The following is a 17,151-nucleotide window of genomic DNA, read 5'->3' as shown; positions in this document are numbered from 1 at the left end:
TATACCCCTGGATATATAACCAACCACACAGATAAACTATATGTCCGAGATACAACTCGATTTGGTTCGATCCTTATCAGTGTCCTACAACTCAAGGGTAAGGGTGTCTCAAAAAAAATGCCCATAAAAACTTGGAAGAAGAAGTTAGATAGTGAAAAGAAAAAGAGCAGCAATCTAACGCCAAAACTGCCAAGAGAAAACACAGGAACGTTCTCTGCTATGCAGTATACGATGCCGGTAATTCGACTTGCAAAATACCAATAAAACAGCACAAGAAGGTAGAGCACCTGGTTAACAATCGTACTCGCTTCTAAGGACAAATAGACAAGATGTATATAGCCTTAATCCAGAAAACTTGGTTCTGAAACAAGAGCGTTGCAACCTTGCACCTTGCGCCTTTCTCTCCGACACCAATGTCGGTTATAATGAAATTGGTTGAAGAGCCGCAAAAAAAAATTATGAAAACATTAATAGGTTGTGATACAAGCCCCACCATGTAGCTTGGGGTAGCTTAAACACCAATCGCCTTGGACAAGCCGTAAGGATTCCTTTAATACAAAATATATGATTATCTGCGGCGAAGATGATCAGGAGAAAACATGGCTAACAGTGCAGATCCGACATATTGGGAAGAGTTACTAGAGTGTAACTCTAATGCACTCTCATTTCTCACCAGGTATACTAAGCACCATAAAGAAACCGATAATGAGATAAGTAGAGGCTAACATAGATACAACTGGCATGGCTAAGAAGTTTTTGCACCAAATAACACTGCAGAATCGGATGTTATTTTAAAGAACGGATTTTTAAAGAACTAGCGGAACTAGTTTCGACTTATTTGTCAAAGATATTCACTATATTCCCAATAAAATGGCAGGATGTAAGGGTATTATTCATTCCTAAATTTGGAAAGCCTAGTTATGAAATACCAAAGTATTATCGACTGATAATACTCACGTCCTTCCTACATAAAATCTTATAAAGGATAGATAGAAGGAAGATTAAAAGCAGAATACCAGACAAAGTCCTAGATCGAAACAAACCGTATTAAATATAGTTGTCCACTATATAGGAAAATCCTTCGATAGCAAACTATATGTACTGGAGGTATGCATTGACATTGAAGGCACCATCAATTAGGTACATACTAATCCTTAGACCAGTTTCATGCCGGGCGCTCTGTAACTCGATCAACTATAAGCTAAGAATCCTATAAGAATCCTATAAGGTAACTTGAAATAATGATACGGTGGGTAGGTCTACTCACCGATCAAGCAAGTCCTACATTAGTATGATGGATCCACATGATTATAAATAGAAAATTGGAATTGCAGATTCAGACGAATGTAGATCATGTGAAGAGGACAGTGAAACTATGGAGCACTTTCTTCGTCATTGCCAGGCTTCGGATTTAGACACAAATATCTTACGAATATAGAGTGAAAAATTCTTAGGAAATACGTCCGAGAAACTGAGTTTCTGAACGTCGGACTATCAATCTAACCTATCAGTAGTAGATGCTTTGACAATTGGAAGCGGTGTTATAACATTATACAAAGCATTCCTTAGAAACATTGAAAGGAAAATTTTAAGAAACTACTCCCAGGATATTACGTCTCTGAACATCAGACAGACATCGGTTTTATATTAATTTATAAAGTAGGATACTCACCTCTAATTAAAATAATTAATATTTTTAACTAAATTTATTCACGCACTAAATAAATAATTAGTAATTAACGAGGTTAAATTCATAATATGACAAAAAAAGACAACAAATACTTTTTATTATTATTTAAGATTCATAAAACAATTATCTACCATTAACTGTTGATGACAAAATCCATTTAAACCAAGTAAAACAAAGGCAATTTACCCAAAAGAGGTGCGGTTAAGTCAACTGTAATGTTAAAGATCACTTTATTTTTTATTGCTGTTTTTTTTTTTTGTAATCATTGAACAATCTGACCATAATGTTAAACAAGTGCCCTGACTGTGTTAGCGATCTTTACACATACTCGACTCTTTTAAATATACAGATAGGCAGACGAACGAACGCATGTTATTGGAATAAATATTTTAGGTTCATTTTTAAGAATTTCAATTATTATTAAATACAATTTACAGAACCGCGTCAATGAACTAGAAAAAGACCCCTCAACATCCTTGAAGAAGAAGCTCTAACCATTTATCATAAAGGGAAAAAAGGTTTCATTTCCTCATTTTGCGGTTGAAAAAAAGTCAAAAACAAACTTTAAAATTTCTTCCTGTTTATGTTTGTGTTTTGTTGTTGTGTTAATTTATTACATGTTTTAGTGAATTATTATTAAACTCAGCCGCATCATAGCATGCGGTTACATGTTGGGCTGGTCATGGTTGGGAATTTTTGTTGAGCACGTAGTAAGATTATTTTGTATGAGGTAGATTACTAAAAAATGTCTGTTTGTATTCCAGGAAGAAATTTGTTGATTTTAACATTGTAATTTTAATACTTTCTTTAATTTTTTATATAAATTTTGCTAATATTAACATGTGTGACCCTGAAAGTTGTCGAGTGCTTTTTATGTGGTTTTTATTTCACTTCTGAAGAGAGACCAGATATTATTTACAAATAAGGATGACAGACGGGTTTGATATTTACCCTTCACAGCAAGTACATTCGCTATTTCGTTGCCAATTATTCCCAAATGGCCTGGTTCTTATATTATGCCTAACTTTCCTCTGAAAGAGTATTCTGTTAAGACTATCTTACAGTCCAATACGATCTTAACCTTATCACCTGACATCGTCCTAACTTCCACCTGGTTGTCGGTAAATATGTTAACATCTGTTGGCACAATACTTATTCTAATCCAGTTTATACAACCATTTATTATACGGACTCCTGGCTAAAAGATGGTGTCGTGATTAAGTAGATGGTAGTATATTTATATTCCTAGGATTTCAATTTAGAATCCCAGGCCCAATTTTTCTCCCAGTTCAGAGCCATCTATGTAGCAACGGATGTAGGTCCACAGGAGGCTATTAATCGTGGATAACCGTAGTAAGGGTGCAAACAGTTATATGATAGTTATATCATACAGTTTGAAGCTCCATCTACAGAGGGCCCGGTCAACATTAAGCGGATCTAAGGATTGAATAAGACTATCAGTGTGCACGTTTATTTAGTTAAAGAGATTAGTTTTGTGCTAAATGGATCTAATAAGACGGAATTTTTGGAAATTGGAATGTTTACGGGTAAATTCATGGTATATTGCAAATTTTTGGAATAAAATTTTGATTTTTTTCTTGGACCAGCACTCAAGGGATGACCTCTGATTATGCAGTGCAATGTGTTGGAACTAGGAAAATAGGTTGTGGGAGGGGTGATAGAGGGTGTAGCGTTTGTGCATAATTGGTTTAAATCTTCTTACATCGAAATTGCAGGAAGTTTGTTCCACATACGATTGGTGCGGCATAAGAATGAATTTTCTCTGTAATGCGTTGTGCGGGTATTGGGAACAAGTTCCCTAATTTCAGAGGAATATCCTCCATTGTAATATCGATGGAACAGTGAAATATACCCCACGCTGCGACGATGCTCCAGTGAATCAATAGAGTTGGATACCCTACTGTCACCGATAAGTACCTTCGCCCTCTCCTGTACAAGGTCGAGTAGCTTCAAAATAGACTTTGAAGCTCCGGCCCGTATATGAAACTTGTATTCCATTTTCAGTCGGATATACATAAGTGATGTAAATAGTAAGGAGATAAGATAGAGTGAAGTAAGCTTTACACCGTTTCAAAAAACCAAGACACTTGAATGCTTCTTGTGACACTTGAAAAATGTATTTAGCCTAGCAGACATTGCACTGTATTTTTATGCCCAGAACATCAAGAGATTCCGATTTCTGAATATTTATACCAAAAACAACATTGAGTCTTGGGGGCATTGAAATTTACTCTATTAATACGACCTCATTCAGATTGTTATCAAGTCATGATTTAGCGATTTATTCATATTTTTCCTCATTACCCTAATATCTAAAGGGCTTGGCCTATAACTGAATAAATATGAATGGCAGATATTGCTGTCATAGGTAGAGTAGATAGAGTTTGAATTTTGACGTTTGAAATATAATAGGAGAAAGAACGTTTCAGGTATCCCTTTGTGAGACCTGAAACGAGAGAAAACGGTCAGTGTATTAGTACACTTCGACATAATTACTCTGGTTTCCTAAACCAAACCAGTTTGTCGCACGAATATAGGAATCTATTTTTCGGATATTGATCTCCGATAGATCCGCTAAGTCATGCAAAAATAGCTACCTAGCAGATCCATTCTATGATCTGCTAGGGCGGGACAATGACAGAGGAAGTGAGTCATACTCTCTTCTTCCTCTTCATCCTGGCAGCTCCTGCAGAAGTCAATACTGGATAAGTTCAGTCTTCTTGCATGGAGCCCGAAAGGCCAATGGCTAGTCACCACCGCCGTTAAGTTCCGTAGATTGACTCTCGCAATATAGAAAAGGGCTTGGGATCTCTGTGGGTTGTAAGATGGTCACATGATCCTTGCCTGTCTACAGGTGGCCTCAGTCGACCATCTGCATTGCCCAAGCTCATATAGTTTTTCACGTTCGATACGTTGAAAGCGGTATGCCGACGAAAGGGTCGGTATGCTCTCTTGCAAGTGAGGAACCTAACTTGGCAAGAGAGCCGCAATGGTATTGTTGATGTCCTGGAATCCAGTACAGTCCTATTGTGGAATGTTTCGCCATCTCATTAAGGGATGCCCGGCATTCTAGGACAAAGTTTGATGTTGTGTAGACACCACTTAGAACCTTAATATATATATACAGATATATATATATATATATATATATATATATATATATATATATATATATATATATATATATATATATATATATATATATATATATATATATATATATATATATATATATATATATATACCTAATGTTTTTTAAGTGACAAATTAATTAGGGAAAACTAAACATCTTTTAGAAAATCTACCTAGCACTATTATTTTCATCCATATATGTAACAAATTTAAGAGTTAACCTTATGGATGAAAATAATAGTGCTATGTAAATTTTCTAAAAGATGTTGAGTTTTCCCTAATTAATTTGTCACTTAAAAAATATTAGGTAGGCATGTTATATATCAATGGAAAGGTAATTTTGTCTATTTTTCAAAACTGTATATAATTTTTGAAAATTAAAAAATTCGCGGAATACTTTTAAAAAAAAATTAGAAAATGTTTTTTATTCAGTTTTTGCGAAGATACAATTTTTTCAAATTGCAATAAAAATTTTATTTATGAATATTTTTTGATGAAATTTTACAGTTAGGTAGATTTTTTTACTCAAAATGCAAAATTAAATAAAAATTTCGAATTTTCTTATTAGAAATCCCGGAATTCTCAAAAAAGTTTTAAAAAATCCCAAAAATGGGATTTTTTGGTTTTTTGCCTATTATATCCATACCAGGGGCAGGGTTATCGAAACCCGTTACAAAATGATTAAGAACATATTGGGTCATATAAAACAGGTCACTATAATTTGATATCGACTATGCGATTTGAGAATTTTTGCTCAAAATTGAATTTTCCATAAAAAATAGGGTTTTTTTTGGATGGACCTGGTCCCCTCGGTATCAAATTTTAAAATTTTAATTTTCAAATGCGAATATCTCCTAAACTATAAGAGATAATTTTTTATAGTGCTCGATGAGGAGATTCTATATACGAAATTTTTTTTAAATCGGAACTCAAATGAAGAAATAGGATCGTTTTAAAAATTTAACATAGCCGAGGTGTCCTAATTTGAGGACCCTCCGCCGGGCCCCTGGTTGGCCTATAAGGTCCAAATTCAAAACCTAAACTCGACAACACCTCCTCTTTGTGCATACCAAATTTCATTAAAATCGGATTAACCGTTTAGAAGTTACCGAATTATTTCCCTCTTTTTTTTTTCCTATACCACTGTGCACCGGATAAAGCAGGTATTGTAATAAAAGAAAAAACTAATTTTAATTTATAAACATTTATTAATATGACATGAAAAATATGTTTTTTATTAAATGTTTCTACGAATTGAATTTAATTCTAACTAATATACAATGGTTATAATCCCTGGGCAAATATCTTAAATTTTTTTCTATATACAATTATTCACAAGATGGGTTAAATTAAATTATCGGGGTTTTTTGTTTCCTTTTGAAGGGAAATATATATAGATAAACTTAAAATTAATGACTTAGGAAACTAAAACGAATAAAATAATTACAAATAAAATATTATTATAAAATTACATTAATTACACAATTTATGTCGTATATAAGATACTCGTTGGAGATTGAATGGATTAATGATCACAATATGCATATAAAACAGAGTGCACTGGGGTGCAGTTCAAAAGTATAAAATAGAATTTATAAATGTAATTATTCCAAAACTTAAAAATTATATTTAAAAAAAGAGCATCTTAATTAGGCATTTTTGACTTTGGGACTCGTGCGTCTCAATATCAGCGAAGACCAGTTGCAGAAGGGCATCTCAAAGGCCAAAGAGAAGACAATAGAGGCTAAGTAAGTGATGACGGAGAAACCGGAGCAAAGAACGCACTAGAGGAGGAGAAAGACGGAATTAAAACATGGTTTATGAACTCATAATATACAGTACTTACCAACATAAATGGATCAGCATGAGTACTGACACTGGTTAAACCGAAAAATAGCGCAATCACAAATGGATTTAATAGATAAATCCCATATGAAAGTCTATTCAAATGTTGAAAAGGTTTGGCTTCCAAAAATCTAGACCAACAGGTACTGCGTCCAGTAGCACTGCCAATAATCATCCAACAAATGCTCAATGAAAACAGCAAACGACCCAACACAAACAAGGATATGGCCATTATGTAGGACATGTCACGTTTAACGGTCGAATAAATGCAAATGAAGAATGTCAACAATGACAAATTCCACAAGCATTTCTCTTGGAATTCACTTAAATCGAATTCACGCTTCTTATGCTCTAAGAAATACCAACCAGCCACAGCTCCCATTATATAAGGCAATACACGCACAAATGGACTAATGTAAATTTCAGTGCCGGTGGCAAAGAAAGTGTCAAATGATAATTGGAAATTGATGTTTAAGCCAATACGGAAGGACCATACCATGTTGGCAATAAAGCAGCCAATAGTTAAAGTCTTGGCCAATTTGGGATGTCTAGAAGTAATTAGAAATTAGTTATAAAATCCTAAAGTTAGTTCATTAATAAGACTCACTTGGCATAGGTAAATAACAAAATGGTGGCAATTACAAAGTACTGCATTTCACATGCCAACGACCAGGTCCAGTTAAGACACATATCTTTGTGATCAAATAAATTTTGTATAAATAATATATTACGCCACCAATAATTAGCACAGTTTTCATCAAATCTTTCGTTGATATGATAAACTGACACTTTGCTAATGTAGACGAATAGGAGATCCACCACAGCCATTACCACAAGATAAAGGGGACCAAGTCTGTGAAATAGAATTTTATAAATTAGTATTATTTTTTATCTCTTAACTTTTTAAATATTTCGGATTAAAGCTAAAAAGGGTCCAGTATACTACCGGATAACACTTTATGCCCGTATTGGACGATAAGAGTGCTTTAACCAAAAACTCTCCAGAAAGTACATGTTTTAAAGAGAAGGAAATAACAAGGACTGATTTGAAAATAGTCTGAAAATATGCAAGACCTAGCTTAATTTGAGGACACACATGATTATGGCAGATTTATACAAAATTGGATTCAGACGAAAGTATAACATTTAGAGAGGACAATGAAACTGTGTAACACTTTTTGTATCATTGCCAGGCTTTTAACGAAATTAGAAACAAATTCATTGGGGGCAATTTTACTCCGAATATAGCATTACTCGCGAACACTGATTGGAAAATTCTAAGGAACTAAAATTATAACACTTTCTCATGGAATAAGCACTTTCTCATCAGAATCAGGTCTATCATATCCGATCATATCTCACATAAAATTAACCTATAAGAAGTGGTTAGTAAGATCTCATTAAAACGCTATCGACTGGGTAATTGCTCTGCACTTTCTCTTCCTGCGTGAATATCTTTGAAATGGTCCCTCATAATGGAGGGACCAATGCACATTTATCAATTTTGTATAAGTTATAAAGACTGGTAAGTCAAATTCAATAAAATCTATCTTAGACTTTTAGGCTCTAGATAGTCCGAATCACAACACCTATCAGTGAATACTGTATTTATAATCTGTTACGGTAAACTGAATTTTTCTCCGATAATTTTTGTCTCTTCGTCTCCATTGGATTGTTTAATGGTTATGCGACTAATATGGCCTCGCCACAATTAAGTGCCGAGATGTCGACCATTAATAAATTCTTGGACATTTTAGGATTTATCAAAATTCTTCACTCCAAGGCAACTGTTAAACTTTTAATATATATGCCATGTAGTAGTCAATATTCCAGTTTGAAGTCTATTCTAGTGTATAGTCTAGTCTATAGTACAGTGTATAATCTAGTGTATAGTCTAGTCTATGGTATAGTCTACAGTCTAGTATATAGTCTAGTCTATAGTCTAGTCTATAGTCTAGTCTATAGTCTAGTCTATAGTCTAGTCTATAGTCTAGTCTATAGTCTAGTCTATAGTCTAGTCTATAGTCTAGTCTATAGTCTAGTCTATAGTCTAGTCTATAGTCTAGTCTATAGTCTAGTCTATAGTCTAGTCTATAGTCTAGTCTATAGTCTAGTCTATAGTCTAGTCTATAGTCTAGTCTATAGTCTAGTCTATAGTCTAGTCTATAGTCTAGTCTATAGTCTAGTCTATAGTCTAGTCTATAGTCTAGTCTATAGTCTAGTCTATAGTCTAGTCTATAGTCTAGTCTATAGTCTAGTCTATAGTCTAGTCTATAGTCTAGTCTATAGTCTAGTCTATAGTCTAGTCTATAGTCTAGTCTATAGTCTAGTCTATAGTCTAGTCTATAGTCTAGTCTATAGTCTAGTCTATAGTCTAGTCTATAGTCTAGTCTATAGTCTAGTCTATAGTCTAGTCTATAGTCTAGTCTATAGTCTAGTATATAGTCTAGTCTATAGTCTAGTCTATAGTCTAGTCTATAGTCTAGTCTATAGTCTAGTCTATAGTAGTCTATAGTCTAGTCTATAGTCTAGTCTATAGTCTAGTATATAGTCTAGTCTATAGTCTAGTCTATAGTCTAGTCTATAGTCTAGTCTATAGTCTAGTCTATAGTCTAGTCTATAGTCTAGTCTATAGTCTAGTCTATAGTCTAGTCTATAGTCTAGTCTATAGTCTAGTCTATAGTCTAGTCTATAGTCTAGTCTATAGTCTAGTATATAGTCTAGTCTATAGTCTAGTATATAGTCTAGTCTATAGTCTAGTCTATAGTCTAGTCTATAGTCTAGTCTATAGTCTAGTCTATAGTCTAGTATATAGTCTAGTCTAGTCTATAGTCTAGTCTATAGTCTAGTCTAGTCTATAGTCTAGTCTATAGTCTAGTCTATAGTCTAGCCTTAGTCTAGTATAGTCTAGTCTATAGTCTAGTCTATAGACTCCTATGAGTACTATAGACTAGTCTATAGACTAGACTATAGACTAGACTATAGACTAGACTATAGTCTAGACTATAGACTAGACTATAGACTAGACTATAGACTAGACTATAGACTAGACTATAGACTAGACTATAGACTAGACTATAGACTAGACTATAGACTAGACTATAGACTAGACTATAGACTAGACTATAGACTATATAGACTAGACTATAGACTAACTATAGACTATACTATAGACTAGACTATAGACTAGACTATAGACTAGACTATAGACTAGACATATAGACTAGACTATACTAGACTATAGACTAGACTATAGACTAGACTAGAGACTAGACTATAGACTAGACTATAGACTAGACTATAGACTAGACTATAGACTAGACTATAGATACTAGACTATAGACTAGACTATAGACTAGACTATATACTAGACTGTAGACTATACATAGACTATACATACACGAGATTATACACTGTACTATAGACTAGACTATACACTAGAATAGACTTCAAACTGGAATATTGACTACTACATGGCATATATATTAAAAGTTTAACAGTTGCCTTGGAGTGAAGAATTTGATAAATCCTAAAATGTCCAAGAATTATTAATGGTCGACATCTCGGCACTTAATTGTGGCGAGGCCATATTAGTCGCATAACCATTAAACAATCCAATGGAGACGAAGAGACAAAAATTATCGGAGAAAAATTCAGTTTACCGTAACAGATTATAAATACAGTATTCACTGATAGGTGTTGTGATTCGGACTATCTAGAGCCTAAAAGTCTAAGATAGATTTTATTGAATTTGACTTACCAGTCTTTATAACTTATACAAAATTGATAAATGTGCATTGGTCCCTCCATTATGAGGGACCATTTCAAAGATATTCACGCAGGAAGAGAAAGTGCAGAGCAATTACCCAGTCGATAGCGTTTTAATGAGATCTTACTAACCACTTCTTATAGGTTAATTTTATGTGAGATATGATCGGATATGATAGGACCTGATTCTGATGAGAAAGTGCTTATTCCATGAGAAGTGTTATAATTTTAGTTCCTTAGAATTTTCCAATCAGTGTTTCGCGAGTAATGCTATATTCGGAGTAAAATTGCCCCCAATGAATTTGTTTCTAATTTCGTTAAAAGCCTGGCAATGATACAAAAGTGTTACACAGTTTCATTGTCCTCTCTAAATGTTATACTTTCGTCTGAATCCAATTTTGTATAAATCTGCCATAATCATGTGTGTCCTCAAATTAAGCTAGGTCTTGCATATTTTCAGACTATTTTCAAATCAGTCCTTGTTATTTCCTTCTCTTTAAAACATGTACTTTCTGGAGAGTTTTTGGTTAAAGCACTCTTATCGTCCAATACGGGCATAAAGTGTTATCCGGTAGTATACTGACCCTTTTTAGCTTTAATCCGAAATATTTAAAAAGTTAAGAGATAAAAAATAATACTAATTTATAAAATTCTATTTCACAGACTTGGTCCCTTTATCTTGTGGTAATGGCTGTGGTGGATCTCCTATTCGTCTACATTAGCAAAGTGTCAGTTTATCATATCAACGAAAGATTTGATGAAAACTGTGCTAATTATTGGTGGCGTAATATATTATTTATACAAAATTTATTTGATCACAAAGATATGTGTCTTAACTGGGACCTGGTCGTTGGCATGTGAAATGCAGTACTTTGTAATTGCCACCATTTTGTTATTTACCTATGCCAAGTGAGTCTTATTAATGAACTAACTTTAGGATTTTATAACTAATTTCTAATTACTTCTAGACATCCCAATTGGCCAAGACTTTAACTATTGGCTGCTTTATTGCCAACATGGTATGGTCCTTCCGTATTGGCTTAAACATCAATTTCCAATTTATCATTTGACACTTTCTTTGCCACCGGCACTGAAATTTACATTAGTCCATTTGTGCGTGTATTGCCTTATATAATGGGAGCTGTGGCTGGTTGGTATTTCTTAGAGCATAAGAAGCGTGAATTCGATTTAAGTGAATTCCAAGAGAAATGCTTGTGGAATTTGTCATTGTTGACATTCTTCATTTGCATTTATTCGACCGTTAAACGTGACATGTCCTACATAATGGCCATATCCTTGTTTGTGTTGGGTCGTTTGCTGTTTTCATTGAGCATTTGTTGGATGATTATTGGCAGTGCTACTGGACGCAGTACCTGTTGGTCTAGATTTTTGGAAGCCAAACCTTTTCAACATTTGAATAGACTTTCATATGGGATTTATCTATTAAATCCATTTGTGATTGCGCTATTTTTCGGTTTAACCAGTGTCAGTACTCATGCTGATCCATTTATGTTGGTAAGTACTGTATATTATGAGTTCATAAACCATGTTTTAATTCCGTCTTTCTCCTCCTCTAGTGCGTTCTTTGCTCCGGTTTCTCCGTCATCACTTACTTAGCCTCTATTGTCTTCTCTTTGGCCTTTGAGATGCCCTTCTGCAACTGGTCTTCGCTGATATTGAGACGCACGAGTCCCAAAGTCAAAAATGCCTAATTAAGATGCTCTTTTTTTAAATATAATTTTTAAGTTTTGGAATAATTACATTATAAATTCTATTTTATACTTTTGAACTGCACCCCAGTGCACTCTGTTTTATATGCATATTGTGATCATTAATCCATTCAATCTCCAACGAGTATCTTATATACGACATAAATTGTGTAATTAATGTAATTTTATAATAATATTTTATTTGTAATTATTTTATTCGTTTTAGTTTCCTAAGTCATTAATTTTAAGTTTATCTATATATATTTCCCTTCAAAGGAAACAAAAAACCCCGATAATTTAATTTAACCCATCTTGTGAATAATTGTATATAGAAAAAAATTTAAGATATTTGCCCAGGGATTATAACCATTGTATATTAGTTAGAATTAAATTCAATTCGTAGAAACATTTAATAAAAAACATATTTTTCATGTCATATTAATAAATGTTTATAAATTAAAATTAGTTTTTTCTTTTATTACAATACCTGCTTTATCCGGTGCACAGTGGTATAGGAAAAAAAAAAGAGGGAAATAATTCGGTAACTTCTAAACGGTTAATCCGATTTTAATGAAATTTGGTATGCACAAAGAGGAGGTGTTGTCGAGTTAGGTTTTGAATTTGGACCTTATAGGCCAACCAGGGGCCCGGCGGAGGGTCCTCAAATTAGGACACCTCGGCTATGTTAAATTTTTAAAACGATCCTATTTCTTCATTTGAGTTCCGATTTAAAAAAAATTTCGTATATAGAATCTCCCTCATCGAGCACTATAAAAAATTATCTCTTATAGTTTAGGAGATATTCGCATTTGAAAATTAAAATTTTAAAATTTGATACCGAGGGGACCAGGTCCATCCAAAAAAAACCCTATTTTTTATGGAAAATTCAATTTTGAGCAAAATTCTCAAATCGCATAGTCGATATCAAATTATAGTGACCTGTTTTATATGACCCAATATGTTCTTAATCATTTTGTAACGGGTTTCGATAACCCTGCCCCTGGTATGGATATAATAGGCAAAAACCAAAAAATCCCATTTTTGGGATTTTTTTAAACTTTTTTGAGAATTCCGGGATTTCTAATAAGAAAATTCGAAATTTTTTATTTAATTTTGCATTTTGAGTAAAAAATCTACCTAACTGTAAAATTTCATCAAAAAATATTCATAAATAAAATTTTTATTGCAATTTGAAAAAATTGTATCTTCGCAAAAACTGAATAAAAAACATTTTCTAATTTTTTTTTAAAAGTATTCCGCGAATTTTTTAATTTTCAAAAATTATATACAGTTTTGAAAAATAGACAAAATTACCTTTCCATTGATATATAACATGCCTACCTAATATTTTTTAAGTGACAAATTAATTAGGGAAAACTCAACATCTTTTAGAAAATTTACATAGCACTATTATTTTCATCCATAAGGTTAACTCTTAAATTTGTTACATATATGGATGAAAATAATAGTGCTAGGTAGATTTTCTAAAAGATGTTTAGTTTTCCCTAATTAATTTGTCACTTAAAAAACATTAGGTATATATATATATATATATATATATATATATATATATATATATATATATATATATATATATATATATATATATATATATATATATATAATATATATATATATATATATATATATATATCTGTATATATATATTAAGGTTCTAAGTGGTGTCTACACAACATCAAACTTTGTCCTAGAATGCCGGGCATCCCTTAATGAGATGGCGAAACATTCCACAATAGGACTGTACTGGATTCCAGGACATCAACAATACCATTGCGGCTCTCTTGCCAAGTTAGGTTCCTCACTTGCAAGAGAGCATACCGACCCTTTCGTCGGCATACCGCTTTCAACGTATCGAACGTGAAAAACTATATGAGCTTGGGCAATGCAGATGGTCGACTGAGGCCACCTGTAGACAGGCAAGGATCATGTGACCATCTTACAACCCACAGAGATCCCAAGCCCTTTTCTATATTGCGAGAGTCAATCTACGGAACTTAACGGCGGTGGTGACTAGCCATTGGCCTTTCGGGCTCCATGCAAGAAGACTGAACTTATCCAGTATTGACTTCTGCAGGAGCTGCCAGGATGAAGAGGAAGAAGAGAGTATGACTCACTTCCTCTGTCATTGTCCCGCCCCTAGCAGATCATAGAATGGATCTGCTAGGTAGCTATTTTTGCATGACTTAGCGGATCTATCGGAGATCAATATCCGAAAAATAGATTCCTATATTCGTGCGACAAACTGGTTTGGTTTAGGAAACCAGAGTAATTATGTCGAAGTGTACTAATACACTGACCGTTTTCTCTCGTTTCAGGTCTCACAAAGGGATACCTGAAACGTTCTTTCTCCTATTATATTTCAAACGTCAAAATTCAAACTCTATCTACTCTACCTATGACAGCAATATCTGCCATTCATATTTATTCAGTTATAGGCCAAGCCCTTTAGATATTAGGGTAATGAGGAAAATATGAATAAATCGCTAAATCATGACTTGATAACAATCTGAATGAGGTCGTATTAATAGAGTAAATTTCAATGCCCCCAAGACTCAATGTTGTTTTTGGTATAAATATTCAGAAATCGGAATCTCTTGATGTTCTGGGCATAAAAATACAGTGCAATGTCTGCTAGGCTAAATACATTTTTCAAGTGTCACAAGAAGCATTCAAGTGTCTTGGTTTTTGAAACGGTGTAAAGCTTACTTCACTCTATCTTATCTCCTTACTATTTACATCACTTATGTATATCCGACTGAAAATGGAATACAAGTTTCATATACGGGCCGGAGCTTCAAAGTCTATTTTGAAGCTACTCGACCTTGTACAGGAGAGGGCGAAGGTACTTATCGGTGACAGTAGGGTATCCAACTCTATTGATTCACTGGAGCATCGTCGCAGCGTGGGGTATATTTCACTGTTCCATCGATATTACAATGGAGGATATTCCTCTGAAATTAGGGAACTTGTTCCCAATACCCGCACAACGCATTACAGAGAAAATTCATTCTTATGCCGCACCAATCGTATGTGGAACAAACTTCCTGCAATTTCGATGTAAGAAGATTTAAACCAATTATGCACAAACGCTACACCCTCTATCACCCCTCCCACAACCTATTTTCCTAGTTCCAACACATTGCACTGCATAATCAGAGGTCATCCCTTGAGTGCTGGTCCAAGAAAAAAATCAAAATTTTATTCCAAAAATTTGCAATATACCATGAATTTACCCGTAAACATTCCAATTTCCAAAATTCCGTCTTATTAGATCCATTTAGCACAAAACTAATCTCTTTAACTAAATAAACGTGCACACTGATAGTCTTATTCAATCCTTAGATCCGCTTAATGTTGACCGGGCCCTCTGTAGATGGAGCTTCAAACTGTATGATATAACTATCATATAACTGTTTGCACCCTTACTACGGTTATCCACGATTAATAGCCTCCTGTGGACCTACATCCGTTGCTACATAGATGGCTCTGAACTGGGAGAAAAATTGGGCCTGGGATTCTAAATTGAAATCCTAGGAATATAAATATACTACCATCTACTTAATCACGACACCATCTTTTAGCCAGGAGTCCGTATAATAAATGGTTGTATAAACTGGATTAGAATAAGTATTGTGCCAACAGATGTTAACATATTTACCGACAACCAGGTGGAAGTTAGGACGATGTCAGGTGATAAGGTTAAGATCGTATTGGACTGTAAGATAGTCTTAACAGAATACTCTTTCAGAGGAAAGTTAGGCATAATATAAGAACCAGGCCATTTGGGAATAATTGGCAACGAAATAGCGAATGTACTTGCTGTGAAGGGTAAATATCAAACCCGTCTGTCATCCTTATTTGTAAATAATATCTGGTCTCTCTTCAGAAGTGAAATAAAAACCACATAAAAGCACTCGACAACTTTCAGGGTCACACATGTTAATATTAGCAAAATTTATATAAAAAATTAAAGAAAGTATTAAAATTACAATGTTAAAATCAACAAATTTCTTCCTGGAATACAAACAGACATTTTTTAGTAATCTACCTCATACAAAATAATCTTACTACGTGCTCAACAAAAATTCCCAACCATGACCAGCCCAACATGTAACCGCATGCTATGATGCGGCTGAGTTTAATAATAATTCACTAAAACATGTAATAAATTAACACAACAACAAAACACAAACATAAACAGGAAGAAATTTTAAAGTTTGTTTTTGACTTTTTTTCAACCGCAAAATGAGGAAATGAAACCTTTTTTCCCTTTATGATAAATGGTTAGAGCTTCTTCTTCAAGGATGTTGAGGGGTCTTTTTCTAGTTCATTGACGCGGTTCTGTAAATTGTATTTAATAATAATTGAAATTCTTAAAAATGAACCTAAAATATTTATTCCAATAACATGCGTTCGTTCGTCTGCCTATCTGTATATTTAAAAGAGTCGAGTATGTGTAAAGATCGCTAACACAGTCAGGGCACTTGTTTAACATTATGGTCAGATTGTTCAATGATTACAAAAAAAAAAAACAGCAATAAAAATAAAGTGATCTTTAACATTACAGTTGACTTAACCGCACCTCTTTTGGGTAAATTGCCTTTGTTTACTTGGTTTAAATGGATTTTGTCATCAACAGTTAATGGTAGATAATTGTTTTATGAATCTTAAATAATAATAAAAAGTATTTGTTGTCTTTTTTTGTCATATTATGAATTTAACCTCGTTAATTACTAATTATTTATTTAGTGCGTGAATAAATTTAGTTAAAAATATTAATTATTTTAATTAGAGGTGAGTATCCTACTTTATAAATTAATATAAAACCGATGTCTGTCTGATGTTCAGAGACGTAATATCCTGGGAGTAGTTTCTTAAAATTTTCCTTTCAATGTTTCTAAGGAATGCTTTGTATAATGTTATAACACCGCTTCCAATTGTCAAAGCATCTACTACTGATAGGTT

General features: G+C 33.6%; 2 protein-coding genes across 2 annotated transcripts; one reads left to right on the top strand and one right to left on the bottom strand.

The window, feature by feature from the left end:
• Positions 1 to 6,096: 6,096 nt before the first annotated feature.
• Positions 6,097 to 10,277, bottom strand: LOC119614546 (O-acyltransferase like protein-like). Its single transcript, XM_037970666.1, has 4 exons — positions 10,249 to 10,277; positions 7,296 to 7,541; positions 6,690 to 7,236; positions 6,097 to 6,627 (listed from the first exon to the last, which is right to left on the bottom strand). The coding sequence occupies exons 1-4, from the start codon at positions 10,275 to 10,277 to the stop codon at positions 6,493 to 6,495; spliced, it is 957 nt and encodes a 318-aa protein (XP_037826594.1). The 3' UTR covers positions 6,097 to 6,492.
• A 1,253-nt stretch (positions 10,278 to 11,530) lies between these two features.
• LOC119614548 lies at positions 11,531 to 12,199 on the top strand. Its single transcript, XM_037970667.1, has 2 exons — positions 11,531 to 11,971; positions 12,034 to 12,199. The coding sequence occupies exons 1-2, from the start codon at positions 11,591 to 11,593 to the stop codon at positions 12,166 to 12,168; spliced, it is 516 nt and encodes a 171-aa protein (XP_037826595.1). The 5' UTR covers positions 11,531 to 11,590; the 3' UTR covers positions 12,169 to 12,199.
• The last annotated feature ends 4,952 nt before the right edge of the window (positions 12,200 to 17,151 follow it).

The sequence above is a fragment of the Lucilia sericata genome, unplaced genomic scaffold (assembly GCF_015586225.1).
Source record: "Lucilia sericata isolate MDLA Ls3-8-SP2 unplaced genomic scaffold, ASM1558622v1 Contig003044F_arrow, whole genome shotgun sequence".
Lineage (NCBI taxonomy): Eukaryota > Metazoa > Arthropoda > Insecta > Diptera > Calliphoridae > Lucilia > Lucilia sericata.
The sequence above is the reverse complement of the archived record's forward strand: the minus strand, read 5'-3'. Positions and strand labels throughout refer to the sequence as shown.

Coding starts and splice junctions, on each gene's coding strand:
- LOC119614546 (XM_037970666.1), bottom strand. CDS start 10,277: ATGGCCTCGCCACAATTAAGTGCCGAGAT. Junction 7,237..7,295: donor TTGTTATTTACCTATGCCAA/GTGAGTCTTATT, acceptor AATTACTTCTAG/ACATCCCAAATTGGCCAAGA. Junction 6,628..6,689: donor ATGCTGATCCATTTATGTTG/GTAAGTACTGTA, acceptor CTCCTCCTCTAG/TGCGTTCTTTGCTCCGGTTT.
- LOC119614548 (XM_037970667.1), top strand. CDS start 11,591: ATGGGAGCTGTGGCTGGTTGGTATTTCTTAGAGCATAAGAAGCGTGAA. Junction 11,972..12,033: donor ATGCTGATCCATTTATGTTG/GTAAGTACTGTA, acceptor CTCCTCCTCTAG/TGCGTTCTTTGCTCCGGTTT.